This window comes from Buteo buteo, chromosome 2 (assembly GCF_964188355.1).
Source record: "Buteo buteo chromosome 2, bButBut1.hap1.1, whole genome shotgun sequence".
NCBI lineage: Eukaryota > Metazoa > Chordata > Aves > Accipitriformes > Accipitridae > Buteo > Buteo buteo.
In genome coordinates this window covers 15,823,441-15,842,678 of record NC_134172.1, presented here as the reverse complement: position 1 = coordinate 15,842,678, position 19,238 = coordinate 15,823,441, and the positions used below count along the sequence as shown (strand labels likewise).

At 40.1% G+C, this 19,238-nt stretch overlaps 1 protein-coding gene across 13 annotated transcripts in view; it reads right to left on the bottom strand.

Moving 5' to 3' along the window:
• Positions 1 to 19,238, bottom strand: part of PARD3 (par-3 family cell polarity regulator) — a 462,776-nt gene that overhangs the window by 169,220 nt on the left and 274,318 nt on the right. For all 13 annotated transcript variants that reach the window (XR_012652929.1, XM_075046174.1, XM_075046081.1 and 10 more), the window contains 3 exons: positions 13,121 to 13,309; positions 12,482 to 12,652; positions 662 to 812 (listed from right to left, as the gene is read on the bottom strand). Coding sequence is in view for 12 of the 13 variants with exons in the window: in XM_075046174.1 (XP_074902275.1) it covers positions 662 to 812; positions 12,482 to 12,652; positions 13,121 to 13,309 (511 nt within the window). In the remaining variant the exon portion in view is untranslated. The remainder of the gene's footprint in view (positions 1 to 661; positions 813 to 12,481; positions 12,653 to 13,120; positions 13,310 to 19,238) is intronic.

Below are 19,238 nucleotides of genomic sequence, written 5' to 3'. Positions count from 1 at the left end.
GTAAATCCAACCACTCCTGTGGCAAGGCAAGTCTTTATTACCTAGCTCTGTACATCGGAAGCTGAATTGCTGCACAGCAACCGCTAATAACCTCATTATCCACTGGGGCCACGCAGATGGTATGGCACAGAATCTACACAAGGGATGCTTAAAATTAGTTATGAGGTTTTAAAATTGGTGTCCTGCAAAGCAAAAATTCAAACAAATTAATGAAATGCCTTAATAAGCATAAATGGATGCAAGTTTGCCTTATTTATTTTTGTACTTCAGCATGACTGAAACAGAGGAGAAGAAATGCTGAAATTAATTATAAATTACCATGAGTCACTGACTTTCATGTGAATGAAGACTCAACATGGAGACTAGACCAACCAATAAATTATTGTCCCAGATTAGACACTGAAAAACCATGTTAAATGCTCCTGTCATTTGTTCTGCTACCTGCCACGGGATACGAAATTGACTTTATAATTCCATTTGACTCTCTTTCTCACATTAACTATAGAGAAGGCTTGCGTGGAATAATTTTAAGGCACATTTTAAGTTGGTCGGTGCAACTTCCATCTTCCCTGATTCCCCCACATAATACATTAATTGCCCTTCGATGAATCACAGAGAGGAACAAAAACACGCCCTGATTAGCCGAAGAGCTTTGACTCACCCATTATCCTACTCAGTGCCGCGTTCCTGGTGGGCGACTCGCTGAGACCCTCGATCCCCCCATAGAGGGAGTGGGAAATCCTCCGTTCCCGCTCATCCAGTAGAGTCTCTATGGGCAGCTCTGGCCCAGAGGGGCTCCCAGGTGACTCCAACTGCACAGAGAGAGGAAAATTAGCGCCCAGGGTCCATTTAGCAGCATGGGGGAACTGTAACAACTTGCCTAAGGCCTAGACCTGTCTGGGCACCAAATGAGCTAGAACTTCTCACCCTGGACAAATATAATTTGCAATGACAGCTCTGCTTAATGACCACCTTTCTAAGCCACTTTACACTGCACCTCCCATGGTGCCCTGTCAAATTTCAAATGCTTCAGCAGAAAATTGGTGAAAAAACCCCACTGCATTTTGCTGTCTCTTTGTTGGATAATTTCTTAAACAGCGAGTTTTGGCTTTTTTCAATACTGTCGGGCAGACAGCTGGACCATCCTTCCCACGCTGACAGCCTGTCAGAACGAGGACCCTGTCAGAAGCGCGGAGCAGGAACCCCATTTGGAATTGGGCTGCCGGCGCTTTATGAAGTGATGCAATTTGCTTTCAAATGTAATCAACATGGAAACCCCCAGGAAACCCCACCACACATATTAGTAACCAATATGCAACACTCAAACGTTTTGCAGTTTGGCAGGAAAGAAGAAAAAAAGAACCTAGACTTCGCAGTAACTTTTTTTTTTTTTTTCCTTTATGATGATGAGTTCTTTGCTCTGCCTTTCCTGGCTGCAGGGTACAGAGGCCTTGCGTGCTACCTTCAGTTTGGAAGCTTCCCTGATCCCTGGCACTGCTGCAGCATCCCGGCAGAGCCACAAAAACCAGAACTGGCAAGACCCGAGGTGCCCCCACCCCAGCCCTCAACCCCCAGAGCTGCCGGGTCCCTGCCACCACAACTCCAGGCAGACCTCCCCGCGGCATTACAAGACAGATGAAGTACGTGGTGAAAGAAGCCATGGAGACAGGCTGCTGGGCCACATGCACACGGGAGAAGACTGCATGTACGGCCACCTCCTCACCCCAGTTGCCCTCTGTCAGAAGGCTCCCCTGAGCGACCTCCCAGCTTAGCCTTTGTTTGCAGAAGCTGGACACCCCTTGTTTTCCTGCGCATGCCTCTCAGATTTTTCAAAAAGAGAGGGAAAAGTTGAATTTTCCTCAGTAAGCCCCAGAAAATCAGAGCTCAGTGGAAGGCAGCGCCCATGCGAGGCAAAGAAAGAAAACAATTTTGTGTCATCTAGCTGGGTTTAGCCACCCCATCAGCCATGGGCAGCTCTGCTGCGGCTGCCAACGCCACCCCTGGGAGTGAGGAGAATGAGCAACTGTGTGCTCACCGGTCAGTTTGGATGCCAAATTTGTCAGTACCCTGACACTCACTGCAGGGACAAGAGACTCCCCACACCATCACCCAGCCCTCACACCATCCAGCCTTCCTGCCCCTAAAGCTGTCGGTTCACCTGACCTCCAGCTCTCTGCTGGCTACTTGGTAATGCTACCAAAGGAACTTTGCCGAGACCATTAAGTCAATTCACCTAAACAGCGTGAACTGAAACCAGCTCTTTTAAAAACATAAATCTTTAAAAATAGATGTGTTTTGCAGGGTAATCATATGAACTCACACATCAAAGCGTTAGCTGTTCTCACCAACACGCCTCTTCATACTGAAGTGTATAGTTAAATCTAAAGAACAATGTCCCTACACAAATCCCATGGCATATATGTTATATGTATGGAAATACAGTGGGGACCAGGTACTGCAAGATACTGAGCACGCTGCAGACTCTTTGAAGCCACTGGGAACTGGGAACACTTATTCCAAGGACTGGTCTTTAAATGAGCATGAGAGGAGTAGTTTATAGTTTCAGGAATTACAATAACAAGCAACATGTTTGTTGCTTGTTTCTTCTTTAAACAGCTGCCCATTATTAATCACTCTTCCCGCAATCCCCAGATGACTAAGAAATGTACGGTATGAAAGATTTAAAAAAAAAATCTGCTTCAGGGGCTACAAAGCACTCAGCTACAGTCTCCACAGCAGAGGCTTTGAAGTCAGCCCAATGGACTAATGACTTCTGACATTCGGGCACTGGCGTAACGCCCGGTACACGGAGGGGTGGAGGTTTGCGAAATGCCGCATTACAAAGTTGAGAAGACCACGATCAGGAGGTCGCAGAGTCTGTAAAAATTATTATTTCTGTTCAAAGCCATCATCTGTTTAATATAAATGAGATACTTAATGAAGTTCCAAATTGTAGACTTATCTCTCCCAGTTTGATAAGCACTGGGGAGATTTACTGCATCAGAGGGTCAACACAATTACAATTGGAGGCACGTCAAGCTGCAGGAGAATAATAAACTTGCAGTGCAAGTGAATTAGACTCAATAAGGTTTAAATTGTGAAATGAGGATTTGTTTTATTAGGTTTTTTAAATTGCAGATTACAACTGACAGCTTTACTGAAAAGTAAATTAAACAATATTCGTAGCTTCTGTTATAACGGAATCTAAGGCAAATTCAAAAAGAATAGAAATGTTAAATTCTGAAACACCGTAAGGAAAAAAGCACACCAACATTAGACCGCTTGAGAGCTTAAACTTGCACGATAAAGGCATTAAATGATGAACTAACCTTTATTTCACTGCCTTTAAATAAGGTGTGAAAATATCAAAGTGCTTTGGGATTTATTCGCCCAGTGCTATATTGATGACTTTATGTAACAAGTGTCCAGCTTTTAGTGAGCCATATCACACAGTCCTTCTTCATGTGACAACCCATCAACTTTCAAACTAATTTGTAGGAAGGTCTCAAGAGATTTTCAGAAAGATACTGACAAGAAGAAAGCTCTGCATCAGAGAAATACATAAAAATTCACTCCTGGTAATGCAGTAAAATACAGGGTAAATAGAAGAAACAGCAGGACCGTTGTGTTTAGATGGCTGCATTTGTAAAGTGAATCACATATTTTATCATTTTCATGGGGAAAACTTTTTCCATTTCTAATAAGCATCTCAAAAGATGGGTTTAAACAAAGGCATCAACAGCCGACTACACAAATATTTTACAGAAGATACAATGCCTTTTATAAAATAGCAAAAATTAGACAGGAATTACAGAACTGGCTTTCACAAAAAAAGAATTCTTTTCCTTACATTGTTAACAGGAAGTTTGTGTAAGAAAAAATACATTGAATTTGGAAACTGTGCTGTGGACAAGACAAAGAGACCGACAGTCCAAAGCAATATTGCAGTTCAAATAAAGACTTGTTCTTCCTGATGCATTTCTAATAAAGAGCTTGAATTACACATTCCAGTTCCTTCCCTTAGCCAGCATCAGTGCTATCCCATATAATTTAATTTGATTAACTGATAAAGAGTAGGTAATATTAACAAAGATGTACGAATCCCTGATCTTCATTAATGGCCTGGCAAGGAAAGCAAGCTAGGCAGCAACTGAACCCTATACTTCCTATCAATAGCTGCTCCTAACAGGAGCACTTCTTGGTGTGACAGTTCAGAGTCACAGACCAGTTGAGGTTGGATGGAACCACTGGAGATTATTTAGTCCAACCTCTTGCTCAAAGCAACGTCAGCAAGAGCAGGCTGCCCAGTGCCTTGTCCAGTTGGGTTCTGAATACCTGCAAGGACAGAGACTCCACAACCTCTCTGGGCAACCTGTGCCAGTTGGTTGACCACCCTCTCAGAAGAAGATTTTTTTCTTATGTTTAAAAGAAATTTCTTGTATTTCAGTTTGTGCCCATTGCTTCTTGTCCTGGCACTGGGCAGCCCTGAGAAGAGTCTGCCTCGGTCTTCTTTATTCCCCACCATCAGGTATTTACAGACACTGGTAAGATCCCCCTGAGCCTTCTCCTCTCCAGGCTGAAAAGAGAGAGTTCCCTCTCTGGTTCCTAGCACTGATCTATAATAAATGATCATATTCATAAAAATGCAATAAAACCTCACATGCTACAGATTGCCTGTAGCTCCTTTTCTCTCCATTCTCTTAAAATAAAAATAGAAACAAGATATTTTTTTTTTTAAATAAAAAAGGTCTCTACCCTAGCTCTTTGTCATTCAGATAAGAACCAGCTGTTTGCTAAAGCACTGTCTGTACTAACTAGCCCAGCTGCTGCTTATCTAGATGATAAAAGGACAACTAATGCGGTCCTTTTTACTTAAACACCACCATCCATCCTATCTGAAGTTATGCACATAAATATGAAAAAAGTTTATGCACAAGAACATTGCCAAAATATTCACAGCATAAACATTTTTTTTTTAAAGAAACAATAATCAGACTCCTTTTTTCCTTCAGAAAGTAAATTATCCAAATACTGGCATGCAAGCATTATGGATTTTAAAGAAGCCAGTACACAATATTATGCTGCATCCAGGGTACTGAAGCTCCTTCTATCACACACAATTATTCTCCAAGCTTTCCTTTTCCTTTCTTATCTGTGTACTGTGGCTAAGATGTCCAAAAGGCTTCAGCTTCCTTTTACGACAGAGATACTTTTACAATACTACTACCAATATTAAATATGGTTTTCTTTGTTACCACCCAAGTTGGGATCCTGCTTTAGGGGCAGATTTTGCAAGATGCAAAAATGTAGGTAAATAGCCAGTAAAAGGGTCAGGTTTGACTTACATGCACAATCATACACTACTAAATGTAAAATTAGTACAGTGTTTCTATGAAATACTGCATTCTTGTTCTGACAATGTTAAAAGGCAAGGAGAAGACAAAAAATGCTTTCAGAATGGTGGGAGGGAACCCCCACAACTTTATAAAATGCACTTAGATGGTAGGTTATGGGGTATGGGGAGGAACCTGTACCAAGATGGAGCTTGTAAGTTGATACCAAGGATGAAAAACAGATAAAGGAGAAAAAAGTCAGTCAAAATAAATGGGGACAGGTAGAAGGGCAGAACAGAAGACACAAGATACTACAAAATAGAAAACCATGTACATACTTTCCCAACAACTAAATTTTAAAAATATTTCTTGGGATGTTTACTATTAGAAGTTTACCTAAGTACACTGAAAATCATGCACCAAAAAGACCACCAGAGGCGTAAGAGGAGACCATTAACAAGTCCTGTATTAGAAGCTCAGGGAAAATGTGCCACAATTTAAAAACCCCACCAATATGGCCCAAGAAATTGAGAGGAAGAAGGAAGAATTTTGGCAGCACCCTTCAGAATGCTCAGACTGAAGGTAAAATGTTCACCAAAGACTCCAGCTGTAAGAAGGTACACAGGGAATCAGTTGGATCCCTTGATGGCAACAGTGAAAAGGGCACTGAGGGACAAGTCTGTAGCAGGGAAGCTCAAAGTTTTCTTTGCCTCAGTCTTTACTGCTGAAGATATCAGGGAGATTTCCACACCTGATCCCATTCTTTGTAGCAAATAAGGAGAGGAGTGAGATCAGCCAGAAGAAAATACACAGGAGCATTAGATCAAATAGGTTACGTGAGAAGTTAACATGTCACCCAGGTTGGATGGCATTCTCCCAAAAGCCCTGAAGAAACTCAAACATGAAATTGCATAACTGCTGGCCAAAACGTTCAACATACTGTTCACAAATGGCCACGGTGCCAGAGGACTGGGGGTTGCCTGTATACCTAGAGGGGATCTTGGGAACTACAGACCAGGCGTCTGACCTCCTTCCAGATAAAATGGTGGCATCTACAATAAAGAGTAAGATCACTGAGCATGACGGACATGGGACCGTGGAGAAGGCAGACATTCATGGGGAAATCCTGCCTCACTGGGACGCTGGAGTTGCACAAAGGTGCCACTGAACTCTCTGGCAATAAAATGGACGTGATGTATTTGCATTTTCAAAAAGCCTCTACCAAGGTTTCATATCAAAGGCATTAAAGAAACTAAGTTTTCATGGGATTGGACTAAGTTTTCATTTTCTGGGTTGAAATCTGACTAAAGGATTGGACAAAAGATCAATCTTCAGGATGGAGAAGAGCCAGATGTAGGTTCCCCCATGGATCACAGCTGGGAACAGCTTAGGCTGATGAGCAGCTTTATCAGTGACTTGGAGAAGGGAGTCAACAGTGAAAGCATTGTGTTTGGAGAAGGTGCTAAAGCCTTTTCGATAGTTAAATGAACTCCAGAAGGTCATCACAAAACTAATCTAGCAAGAAAAGAAAAAAAGAAACCTGTTATATCAATTTCAAAATAGGTAACTAGGTAATGCACGCAGGGAAAAATGATGCTTAAAGTTTTATACTTCCACACATACCAGAAAAAAAAAATGTTTGCTTGTTTCCTTTCTTTTATAATGAAACCACTCATTTGCAAAGTCTCTCTCACTGATCTGTCTACCAGTCATTTTATTTAAACAGTTGATTAGGTCCTTACATGGTCTGAATTCATGACTGTTTCTTTGCTTCATGGTTTGCTCCATTTTCAACTCAGCAACTGGAGCAAAGATGAACAGGCATGCAAAAAGAAATGTAGGGACCTGCTAATCATTTGAAACCCTTCATTTCGGGCAGGTTTGGCAAGACATTAATTCTGTCAAAAAAGGGAGATAGACAAGAAAAAACCCTTGAAATCTCTCATTTTGAGGAAAATGGTGATGCTCTCTCTCTTAACGGCAGACAAGTGCTGCCTGCGTGTGACATGAACAGAGTGCAGACAAGCAATCTGTGCCTCTAAGCTGTCCAGGTTGCAGGATTGAAAAGAGCAGGATTCCAAAAGTAACAATTACCTTTATTTTCTTGAATCAGCACATACTGCCTCCAGCTGCACGGATCTGCCTGACAGTCATGCCTACGCGCTACGTATGCATTACAGCCATACAGCCAGCAGCTCTTTGCCCATACAGGCTAATCATAAAAATATCACTAATTAACAGAACATGGCGCAAGGAGCTCCAGTGTTTCTCCTTAAATCTTAGTAATTTAAAAAATGTCAAGCCCGAGTTAAAGATCTAAAAAGCTGATGGCCACGTCTTCTTAAAACTGAGGTGTTAAATACGGGCTGTATATGAGTATCAAGTCAATATTATTGTTATTCTTTCCATCTTTGCCACTGTCTGCACAACTTTGGAAATGTACCTTAAAGTCTCTCTGTGCTTATATAGGAAAGTTGAAGAGTCAACACACAATGCTGATCACAGAGGGCAAGGCTGAAAGTTGAAAACATAGATTAGAACAGTATATTTAACTTTTTTGAAAGGGAGGGGAGGGGAACTTAGATATATCCAAATCCCAAACTAAATGTTTTTATTACATTAATCTAACAGCATCCATCAAATATTCACTGTGTGATTTTCTCTGGAGTGGCTGAGATATTAAACAAAGCTTTGCAAGTTTTGTAGTAGTGCAGCTTACAGAATTAACTCTATTACTGTACTTTGTGTAGATGTAATGCAAGCAGGATCAAAACTCAGATACACAGTTTTGGCTTGGAGTTCATTCATAACTACCATTCACTCCATGCTTATATCAATATTTACTACAAGATAATTCACTCAAAAACCTGGATAGATTATACTCTATCTCCTGGTGAGTCAATGAAAATTCTTTCTACAGGCAACTCTTCAGTTCAGTAAAACCACAACAGCATTAAAATGCTTTTTACCTTCTGGGAACTTTGTGGTCTTTTTTGAGCTTACAGTTATGTAAGTGCTGATGATGTAAATGATCTCCTCACTACCTCTCTGAAGACAAGATAATACTCTTATGGTGTTTATGTACATTTTTATTGTTACTATAATTGCTTTGGAGGCTTAGTCTACAACATGAGAACTGGTGAAGCTAAATGAGAATACTGCTGGCATGAAAAAGGAGTATCAGAGGTCACTTCACAAATTTTTGAAACAGTTTCATGCTCAAGTTAAGTAGACTTTGACTTTTGAAGCTTTCTGACAAAGAAACAGCTCCTCTGCAGCACATTGGAGGCAACCGTCCCTGCCTCTCTAAACCCAGGACAACAGAGACTGAGCCGTCCTCTCTTCTAGACAGCAACCAAAATACAAAAAAGCACATGAAAATTCAGGTGTGAATTGAAACACAGAGAAATGGCACTCTGCAGAACCATGCTGTCAAATGAATCCCTCCCTCCCCCGCAATTCTTAGGGCTGATTATGAAAATGAATATTAAAAACAAAAGAACAGTAATCATACTACTAACTTTCTTAAAATCCAATTCAAACTCAATTTTACTGAAGAAAAAAGCAGACTGGGTTGCTTATCTATCTCAAAAGAACTCAGCTTGATTTCGCAAATGCAAAACTATCACTGGACTGGAAGCTACGGGGAAAAAAAAAAAGTCTTCTTTTTTTTGTTCTTTTTGCTGTTGGTTTTTTAACATCCAGATAGCAAACGCTTTTGTCATCCATATGTTGAGCATTGGCATTATCACCCCTTGTACAGATTCCCCTTCCGAAACGCTTGTAGCTGCTCTGTGGCATGGCAGGGAATCTCAGGGCGCCGAGTCCTGACCTCACATCATGATGCAGGACTGACCATGCCACTGGAATGGAGCAGAATGAACACATGTTGGCGATGCACAAAGGGAATATAATCAAGCTTGTTCCACTTACCTCTGGTTCTGCAAGACTAACAAGAGTGTAAGCTATATTTTTGTCCATAAAGTGAGCACATACAATGCAGAATCAGCACAGGAAAGAAATCAGTTGAACAGGATCTTTTTTGTTGCTGTTATTTTATGGTGACTCCTTTGGAGAACCAAAAGAGAGAGAAAAGCATAGAAAACACCAGGAAAATACCTCCTCAAAAGGTAAACATTTCTTTTCTGTCTTTAAGAAAAAACAGTAAAACCCTATTTCTGAGGAACTGGGGTTGTTTAGTCTGGAGAAAAGTAGGCTGAGGGGAGACCTTATCGCTCTCTACAACAACTACCTGAAAGGAGGTTGTAGTGAGGTGGGTGCTGGTCTCTTCTGTCAGGTGGCTGGAGATAGGATGAGAGGAAATGGCCTCAAGTTGTGCCAGGGAAGGTTTAGATTGGATATTAGGAAAAATTTCTTCACCAAAAGGTTTGTCAAGCATTAGAACAGGTGCCCAGGGAAGTGGTTGAGTCACTGTCCCTGGAGGTTTTCAAAAGAAGTGCAGACATAGCACTTAGGGACATGGTTTAGTGGTGGATTTGGCAGTGTTAGGTTAATGGTTGGACTCGATGATCTTAAGGGTCTTTTCCAGCCTAAACAATTCTATGATTCTACAATTCTACACTGGCAAAAGGTGTGATTTATCAAGATAGGGTCTGCCGTTCCGAGCTTTTACTTCTAATCTGCAAGCTCCTGAATTTGCCACCAGTCAGATGTCATTTATTTTTTGTTCTAATACTAAAAATCTTTACTGAGACTGTATACTAGGCTGGTGGCAGCTACAGGAATACTTGAAGGGGACAACTTGCGTACCAGTGCATCTAAGTAATCTACATTGCTGAATTAAGCATAGTATAGCTGAGGCTGCCAGACACGGCCAGTATCTGATGCTCCATGGGAAAGTGAATATCACTGCAATGCTCTGTTGCACAATGCTGCTCTCCAACCGGGTCTTAGTCCACACATCCATCACTTAGGGGCTAAGCTAACTGAATACCACACTCATATATGGTATTCATGCAAGATACATAAATAATATTATCATAGCTTATTAGTATTATATCAGATTAAGAATATCTAAAGTTAAAAACTGTCCAATTCTTGGGTAAGAAAGTAGAGTTTAATTGCAAAGTGTCAAAAAAAAAAAAATTCTCTCTTCACTTTTCATTTCATTGAAGTCTGGGCATTGCAAGACTTACAGAAAACTGGTTTCTTGAATACTGCCAGCTCAGCAGGTAAATAGCTTTATGTCCATGCAAGTTGTGCTTTCATCATATTAAAATATGCAAACAGTATACACATCGTATTTCCTTTAGATATACAAAAGCAGTAATTCCTGAGGAAAAAATACTTTAAAAAATTATTTTGTAAACAGGATCACTACACCATTAATTGCATATCATCACTTTCCCAAATCATTATGGCTCATCTCACTAGCTTATTAAGTATTTGGGAAAATGCATAAAAAATTGTATAGTAGGCCCAGACAGACACAGCTCCCCATCCTGCTCCCTCTACAGATACATTTCAGTGTATCAAAATCTGGTTCTAACATCCGTTCTTTCATCTTGGAGCACACATACTGTAGACTGAGCTGTGCCTTTTTTGCCATGTGATTTCTGCAATATAAATCACACTAAATGTCAAACAGATGTGGGGCACCACACTAATCGTAACTTGAACAAGCAAAAATTCTATCGGATTTAAGGAGCAATGTCTTTGGTTCATCATCGCTGGATTTGCTCCATCATGTTTACAAACACTGTCTTGATATATTTGATCTAGAAGACTTTCACTAAAACAAGAGTGAACACCTTCTACATCCTTTTCGAAAAAATTATACTAAACACAGAAATAATCTAAAATATTTCACCCTTTTTATTTAGTAACATATAAAATGCATCTGAAATTGGGTAGGAATAAGGAACAGTCTCCAAAGAACAGTCTGGAGTCCAAGTTCAGAATTAAGGCTAGAACAGAACATCACCAAATACAAAAAGGCCAGAATTCCTTCAACACCAAGTGAGAAACCATGTGCATCCAAGCTGGCTTTCCAGCAGTGTGTATATATAAACATGTGTGTATGGGTATTAAAGCTGTGTATAAGCAGTGAATGAAGACGAACTTAATACTTCTAGAGAGGCTAGTGCCTTTTTCAAACATGATTTTATAATTCACTATGGACTGGAATTTTTTAAAGATCAATTTTATGCATTAAAAAAACACACCATTCCTTTTCCCCCTAGGTAGGATCAGCAGTACTAAACCAATTTTGCACATCATTTTTGAAGCATGATGCTCAAGAAATAACATTCCCAATAAGACCTTACCGGTGTTAACAAGAATGAAAGAATGACTTTTAGATGTCGTAAGAACAGATGCTTCCCTGACCCATCATTCAACTGCACCCTATTTAACTCAGTGAATTTCTCCAATTTGTCAAAATCATTTTGAAGTCTAATTCAGTCCTCCACAGCATCTGCAGTCCTTCTCAGTATCATATGCCCACATATTCCTACTATATAGCATATTTTACATTAATCTAGAAGATAAACTATTAGAAACCATTAATATGTTTCAAAACATTAACACATTAACATTGCACTGGAGGAGACAGAAGTTCTGCAAATAGCAGAAAAAGAATCACCACTTCACCCTGAATTCAGTATTTCATAATTCCCTGCAATGAAGGCCAAGACACAACACATTTAAAATCCAAAATAACAGAATTATTTGCATCAAGTTTTGCAGAATCTTTACATGGAACATTCAATTGCTTAGATGAAATATAATAATGAAATGTAAAAGCTCTACACTTAATTAAAAAAACTGAAAGTGACAAAGAATCAAGTCAGTTAACACTTAACTCTGTAAACAAAAGATTCAATAGACCTACATAAAAAACTCCAAAGAACAAAAATCACGTAAACAGTGGGATCCAATTACAAAATCAATATAGTTTTATTCAGTGCTTCCTGTTATTCATTGATGAAAATACTCAAAAGGAAAACTTTATTGATCGGCAATAAGGTTAGCATGTCTAACATTGAAATTCAGATAATTTTGTAATTCTCTCTTTCTTTAGCTTCTCAAATATTATTTTCCAGGTCTCAGAGGAAACATGACATCTCCTATAAACACAAATACCTTAGAAGTAAAACCTCCCAGTCCCGTTATCAAAAGCATATTACCTCATTGCATTTACTTATTCGTCTCGCCACAATAAGCTGAATCATTCCCCGTTTGTTTCCTTCAGTGGACATGGACCTCCTTAAGGTTTCCATAGCATCTTGATTTGTTTTGCCCAATAATGATTCTCCATTTACTGCTATTAGTTGATCATTCACTCGAAGCCTGCCATCCTGGAAAAGGAAAGTTTATAGCTAGTTACGCAAAACACGCACAAAAGTTTAGTCTGCTGGAGAGAGGAAAAAAACAAATGAAAAATAATCAAACAACTATGCTTAGTCCTAATAGTTTCTGGCCAAATGAACACTTGTATAATAGCTTCCATTGCAGCCATTGTAGGAAATGTCTGTTCCAATTACAGACTTGGACTGCAAGCTATTATCACAACCTGTTTGCACAAATAGCATACTAATTGAACGGTACCAGAGATGGCTTGTATCCTTCCTCAGAACCTGTAAGGGCTGTTTAAATCCTGGGATGCGCAAACATGTGAATCTGAGAAGAAATCTAAATATCACCTCTGATGGTGTAATTGGAAAAAGCTAGTTACAGAGCAATCTCATTCTTGAATCGGTGGTTATTTTCAAAACAGCCTTATGGAAAACCAAGTAAGACCAAATTACAGAGATGTTCCCTCTTACCTTGGATGCTGCTCCACCGTTAATAATGGACTTGACGAAGATTCCTAAATCGGCATGGTTTTCTTTTGACCGGTTACCTTTGACGCTCACACCAAGTCCAGCTGATCCAGAGTCATTCAGTGGAACTTCAAATGTCAGGAATTCCCTGGTGCCATCAGGTGTGAGGACAAGCTCCTCCTCTTCTGCTTTCTGTCGGGAAGATCAGCATGGGATTATAGAAGAGCATTTCTCCTTGGGAATTCTCTTCCCTCTACAGCTATTACCATTAAAAAAACCCTGCTTTTAACTACAGTGCCACAATATTTTCCACAGTAATTGTTTGAAGAAACATGCACAAATAGTGTATTTTCAATCACCCACACTGACGCCTAGATTCAGAAATATCTTACAGATGTGTCTAAGTGTTTCTCTGTCTAGTAGAATAATTGAATTGTGTGTCATTACTTCATGTGCCATTAATACCAACTCACGTGTAAGCTACTATTTCATTAGCCAAAAGAAGGCCGTATCAGAAATATATTCTTATTTGCAAACCTACAGAATTTTTAAAATAGCATCATCACCTATGATAGCTTTGCAGTCATGGGGAGAAAATTAAATTAAAAAATTACTCATTCACCTCATTTCGTTTAAAACTATCTGTGTTAGGAAAAACAGAAAATTACACAGCTGAGATCTGCAACCGCACATCTCTCTGCTAGTGCCAGGCTTAGCATGAAACCCAGCTCTGAGTGCCAGTTTTCCTCTCTTTCCCGGCTCTGTCCTTCACCTCTGTCCCTCTACCCACATCTTTGGTTCTTCACTGCCCTCCACACCCAGTTTTAGCCTGGCCGGGACAATGGCTGGTTCAAGGGTTTGGAACACTTGGAATTGTAGCCCCAGGCCCGCCAGAGTCCCCAGCAAGGAGCTGCTCAGCGACACCTTTCCGTGCACCCAAAAGCCGTGCAAGCGCAGGTGACCGGCCTCTCGCTTCACCTCCCGCGGAGCTCAGGGTGGCGGCAGGCTGGAGCAGGGGCCCTGCCGTGTCCTCCCAAAGTGGTGGCACTCATGGGGACAGCAGGCACAGGCACAGCACCCGGGAAAGAAAAGGGTCAGGCCCTGAGGAGCGGTGCTCATGAGGAATGGGAGGGATGGGCAGTTCACCAGCCCTGTCCCTTGCGGTAGACACTGTCCACTTGTCTCTGACCATCTTTCAGTTATAACAAAGCGGTTATAACCACCTTTGGTTATAACTTTATCAACTAAAGAAAGAAGTCATGCCCTTAAAGGCAATTCTCTGCAGCGGTCCCTTTGTCTGGCCTCCAAGAAAGATGCTCATGAACCCAACTGTGCTGGTTTTTTTCTCACCTACGTGAAGGAGAAAGAGTAGGAGAACGTCCACCAGAAGGTGCCCACTAATGTCCAACAGTCGGCAGTTCTTCTCTGGAAGAATTAATCTGGCCAATTTTTTCATAATCTAAGCAAATACATCACCTCCCTTACCGACACTGATATTATACCGACATTTCCCACGTCACTCTCATCTATTTGCAAAGCTCACTCCTATTTTTCTCCTACTCCCAGATGCTTGGAGTAGGACAAGACACATGAGAAGTTAACGTGCGCCTGCTGAGCCGTCTCTGTTTTTTAAGACCTGAGGAAATGCAAAGCTGACAGGCTCTTCTGAAATTCAAACACAGACTACGGCAAAGATGGATGTGAAAGCCATGTGGAGTACAGCAGACTGAGATGATCAATTTGGGCACAAGCATGCTAGTTTTGTCACCGTTGACCTAGAAATGCAATGTGAAAATGTCACATGGGAAGGCAGTCAGACTGCTGAGAGAACCGGAACAGCCGAGGGAAAAAAACAAAAGGAGCTCTATCTTCTCCTGCTTGGTTAAAAGCATGAGCCTTAATGTGTTCACCAACCCCTTCCCTTGCACTAGACACTATTTACTCATCTCTAACCATCTTTTGTTTATAACAAAGCATAATGCTTCAGCAATTAAAAAAAAAAAATTAACACTCCCTATCTAAGTGCCATAGCTAGGCTGGCTCACTTATGAAAAAAAATACATCCAAATACATCTCTTGGCCACGAGGAACAGCATGATCTGTGCTAGCTGTCAGGAATGGAAAAGTGCACTGTATCCATGGAAAAATACTGGATCTAAAAAATATTTCCCAAATTTGGGGAAAATTACAACCCTAATTTTCCTGCTTGCATCACAGAAGCACTAGTTACAGCATACATTTGAATGCATCTTTTGTCAGGTGGCTGCAGAATAAAACAATCTGAGAGAGATGCACATTACCTTTTACTTTCTGGAATGCTGATCACTTTCATATTCCTTAATAAATAGTAGGAGGAATAAAAGCTTGTGAGCCAAAAGGGAGATAAAGCCAAGGTAGGATGTATGAGTAATCCAAGGAAGCACATAAACTTAGTGAATTTTAATTTACTACTATTATCATAAATTTACAATCAGCACCCACCCCCCACCCACCCCCAGTATTTTCTAATCTTCTAAAAAACCTGGAAGAACTTCAGCCACAGTGATCTCCCTTCCAGGACAGAGAACCAAACTGCTTCCCCACACAGCCTGTCCCCGTCAGGTGCACTTCTGTATGCCAAAGGGTCAATTGGAGAGAGCGTCTCAGTAAGCATCCCCAAGGACTTGGCTAATGGCCTCTATGCTACTTCTCTTCAGTGAGACCAAAGAGATGCATTATCAGCTCAGCACTATTTTTAATGTGAGGCTTCTGCTTGCTTGTTTTCTACAGCCGTGAATAAGGAAAGAAGCTAGTATCAGGCCACAGACACCTGAGTGTGCAGGTGAAACTTAAGGACTAAACCTGGAGCAAACTACTCCTTGACAGCTGCACAGAGTAGATCATGCTCATGAAAAAAATGAGAAACAGCAGCCTCAGCACTGGGAGAGAAGTATTGAAGCCATGAGAAAATTGCTCAATTCATCCAAAGAAAAAAATTACCATTACTGGGCTAAGGCTTCATCAAGTATCCACAGCTTTTTCAACTAAGCCAACCTGTTTCACCCCCAGACCTGTGTCCACAATTTTAGGGGCATGAGAAGCCTTTTGCCCTCTAGAATCTGTGTGTCATCTGTCAGTACCATATGCCTGAACATAGATTTTAAAAAGAGAAAGCAATAGAGAGAACAAGCATTCCTTTTTGATATCCCACAATTTTTTCTAAGAATACTTAGGAGAAAAATGTGGCTTTCAAGAATAACTGAACCATTAAGATTCAAGGACTATGGATACGAAAATACCCACTCTAACATTTGTGCCACACCATGGTACCAAAGAAGGTCTTACTAGATATGATATACTGAATACAACTTCATACATACAAACCGTGGATCAGGACTATATAGTGATCAGGAACCTCTAAGCATGTCATAAAGGAGCCATTCTCAGAGAAATAAGCAGGAAGACTTTAGCCTGATACCATAATATTTTGAACCAAAGTTGTAAAAACAAAAATAAACCACCAAAACCTCAGACTGGCTGAATCCTTTGTTCCCCAAAGCCTTTTAGAGTACAGAAACATTACATGTACGGCAACTCTTCACAATCAGTCAAATATCAGCTATTATAAAAAAGTAAAATTTGTGCTGAAGTTGTGTTGAACATTAAGTATCTAAATGTAACAAAGCATATAAATTCCCTAATACATCCAATGAGACAGCATAAAAACGCACAAAAATCTAAAATGCAGCATTTAAAAATTTCAACTGAGAACACAATCACTTCCTAATTGCAATAAATTCCATTTGATCTTGATACACTCTAAATTAACAGCTTCACTATGTCAATCAAACACCTCAACACTGTTTTCATGATTAGTTGATCTGTGGGAGAAATTTACTCCTTCAAATACTTTTGACAGGCCAGCAGTAAACATGCAAGCAAAATTATGTACTGTGAACCCTGAACAACAAAATTCAACTCCCTTAAGATTTTTCACACACTATGTCCAAAACAATTAACAGCAGAACAATATTCTGTTCAGACAGAGTCTGCTGAGGAAAAGGTCATCTGCAATGACTTCGGCTGGATGAATGAAGCTGCTCAAGTATGTAATTTGCAATAAAAATTCGATTGGTGATAAAATATGTAGGTGTCTTTTTTTTTCTTGCTTCAAATTCATACTTAGCATCAATTTATGCTAAATGACATTTGAGATAAGTTTCTCACTTTTTAAATACAGCATAAATATCTTGTAAATTTAAAGACAAACTTCCCAACTAGATTAAACTTATGGCAGTGCTTCGATATATACACAGACTAAAAAAAAAAAATAAGATAAACACGGGGTAAATTTGTTTTCTACATAACATTGGTTTCTGATCTGATCATAAAACCTGGCTTAATTTTATAAACAACCTTAAAATGGACCTTGACACTAAGTGTGCAATGAACTTATCATATTAGTAACACTATCTCCTCTCTATCCTTTTATGTTTTGAATACAATGAAATTTCTTGCTTGGGACTTCTTCCCTTTATAAAATCTCATCAGGGTTCAGCTGGTGAGTAAACAGCATGAGGTGGGTGAAAAAAGAAACCTAACAGCAAAGAAAAACCTCCTCCCACCTAACAGGGAAAGCAATTTTCAATCAAGCTGGGACAAGTTTCCGAAGTGGCTCGCTGCAGCTACAAATCCAGCTGCATTCTCTCCAGCGAAGTTTATTCTCTTGCAAGCTTAGACATGCTGTCTTCTCAGCAGCTATTAAGTCACTGAAACTTGTCTGCAGGTTACTTTGTGATTATGTATAGAGAAAAGAAATAAGTTAATCATGGGACCCTCAGCAAAAAACCAATGCACTCCTGTTTCCTTTCACAGAAGCAACTAATAAAGCACTGCATCCCCTTTCTTAAAGGGTAACCTATATTTCCAAGTTATATATATGAAAACATGTACATGAAAACATTTACAGGTCTCTTGTATGCACACGTATATGCTTGTACACATACAAACACACCCTTATATATACAATGGTGAAATTCATGCGATAAATCAGGTAACTATAGCACAAACCCTACCTAACACCTCCAATGACCTTATCTACACTATTCACTTTACCTGCCCCCAAATGCCGTTGTGTCCAGCCTTGTAACATCACAGCCCTAAGCCTGTTAGCCTCTGTTTAATTATTATTTTGTTAACCTATCAACCTTTTGCCTCACAAATGTGTCTTCTTTCTTTTGAATTTGTCCAGACAGAAAATCTCAAGTTCTTGAAGGATGAATTTGAAGTCCCATGGACGTAAGAGCTCACCAGGTCTAATATGTGTAGGCTGTAAAGGCAAAACGACTGGCAACTGTAAAATCCCAGGTTTAGTCATTTGGTTCCAATAATGGGGAATTCCAACCTAACATCACAGCCTTTTCCAGGATATTTTCAATCTTTAGAAGCTTTTAATACAGCACTCATTATTTCCTTGTTTCTCACAAGGTACCCGCAATACTAAGAAATTGTAACTCCTGTACACTGGGAAACCAATAATATTTGTCTCAGTATTACTATAACAAATAGAATTCTTGTTTTAAAACATGAATGATATACGCAAGAGAGAGATTTCACTTAGCTGTTGTGCAAATACATTTCTGACATCAGAGGTGAGTGAAATTGTTTTGTCCTTCAAGTTAGGTGGGTGACATTGCTGTCATATCAGGCCACCTTCTAAACTGAGATACACCAAAAGATGATGACTCACTTTCATCATATGCCATCACATATACAAATATAGAACATAAATCAAACAGCTCTAAGGAAACAAAAGAGCTTCCTTGGTCAACAACTGTTTTGTGGGGGATGATGTTTAGTACTTATAAAAATGTAGATGTATTACTGCTGGAGGTACTGAAAACAGAGCAACGTAGGTGGCCTGTAACACACCTCTCTAACTTCAGTTGAGGCCTCTCCTCTGGAGGAATAACTGAGAGCTGAGGCATCCTGCCGTGGATAGGCACTGAAGATAAATAACTACAGCAGCTCAATCAGATTTAAAACCGGACCTCCGGCAGAGAAAAGCCTGGCTACTGATCCAACAGTGACATGCACACTCCAGCCCGGTTTGCTCCTGAAATACAACAAGGCCTTTTATCTT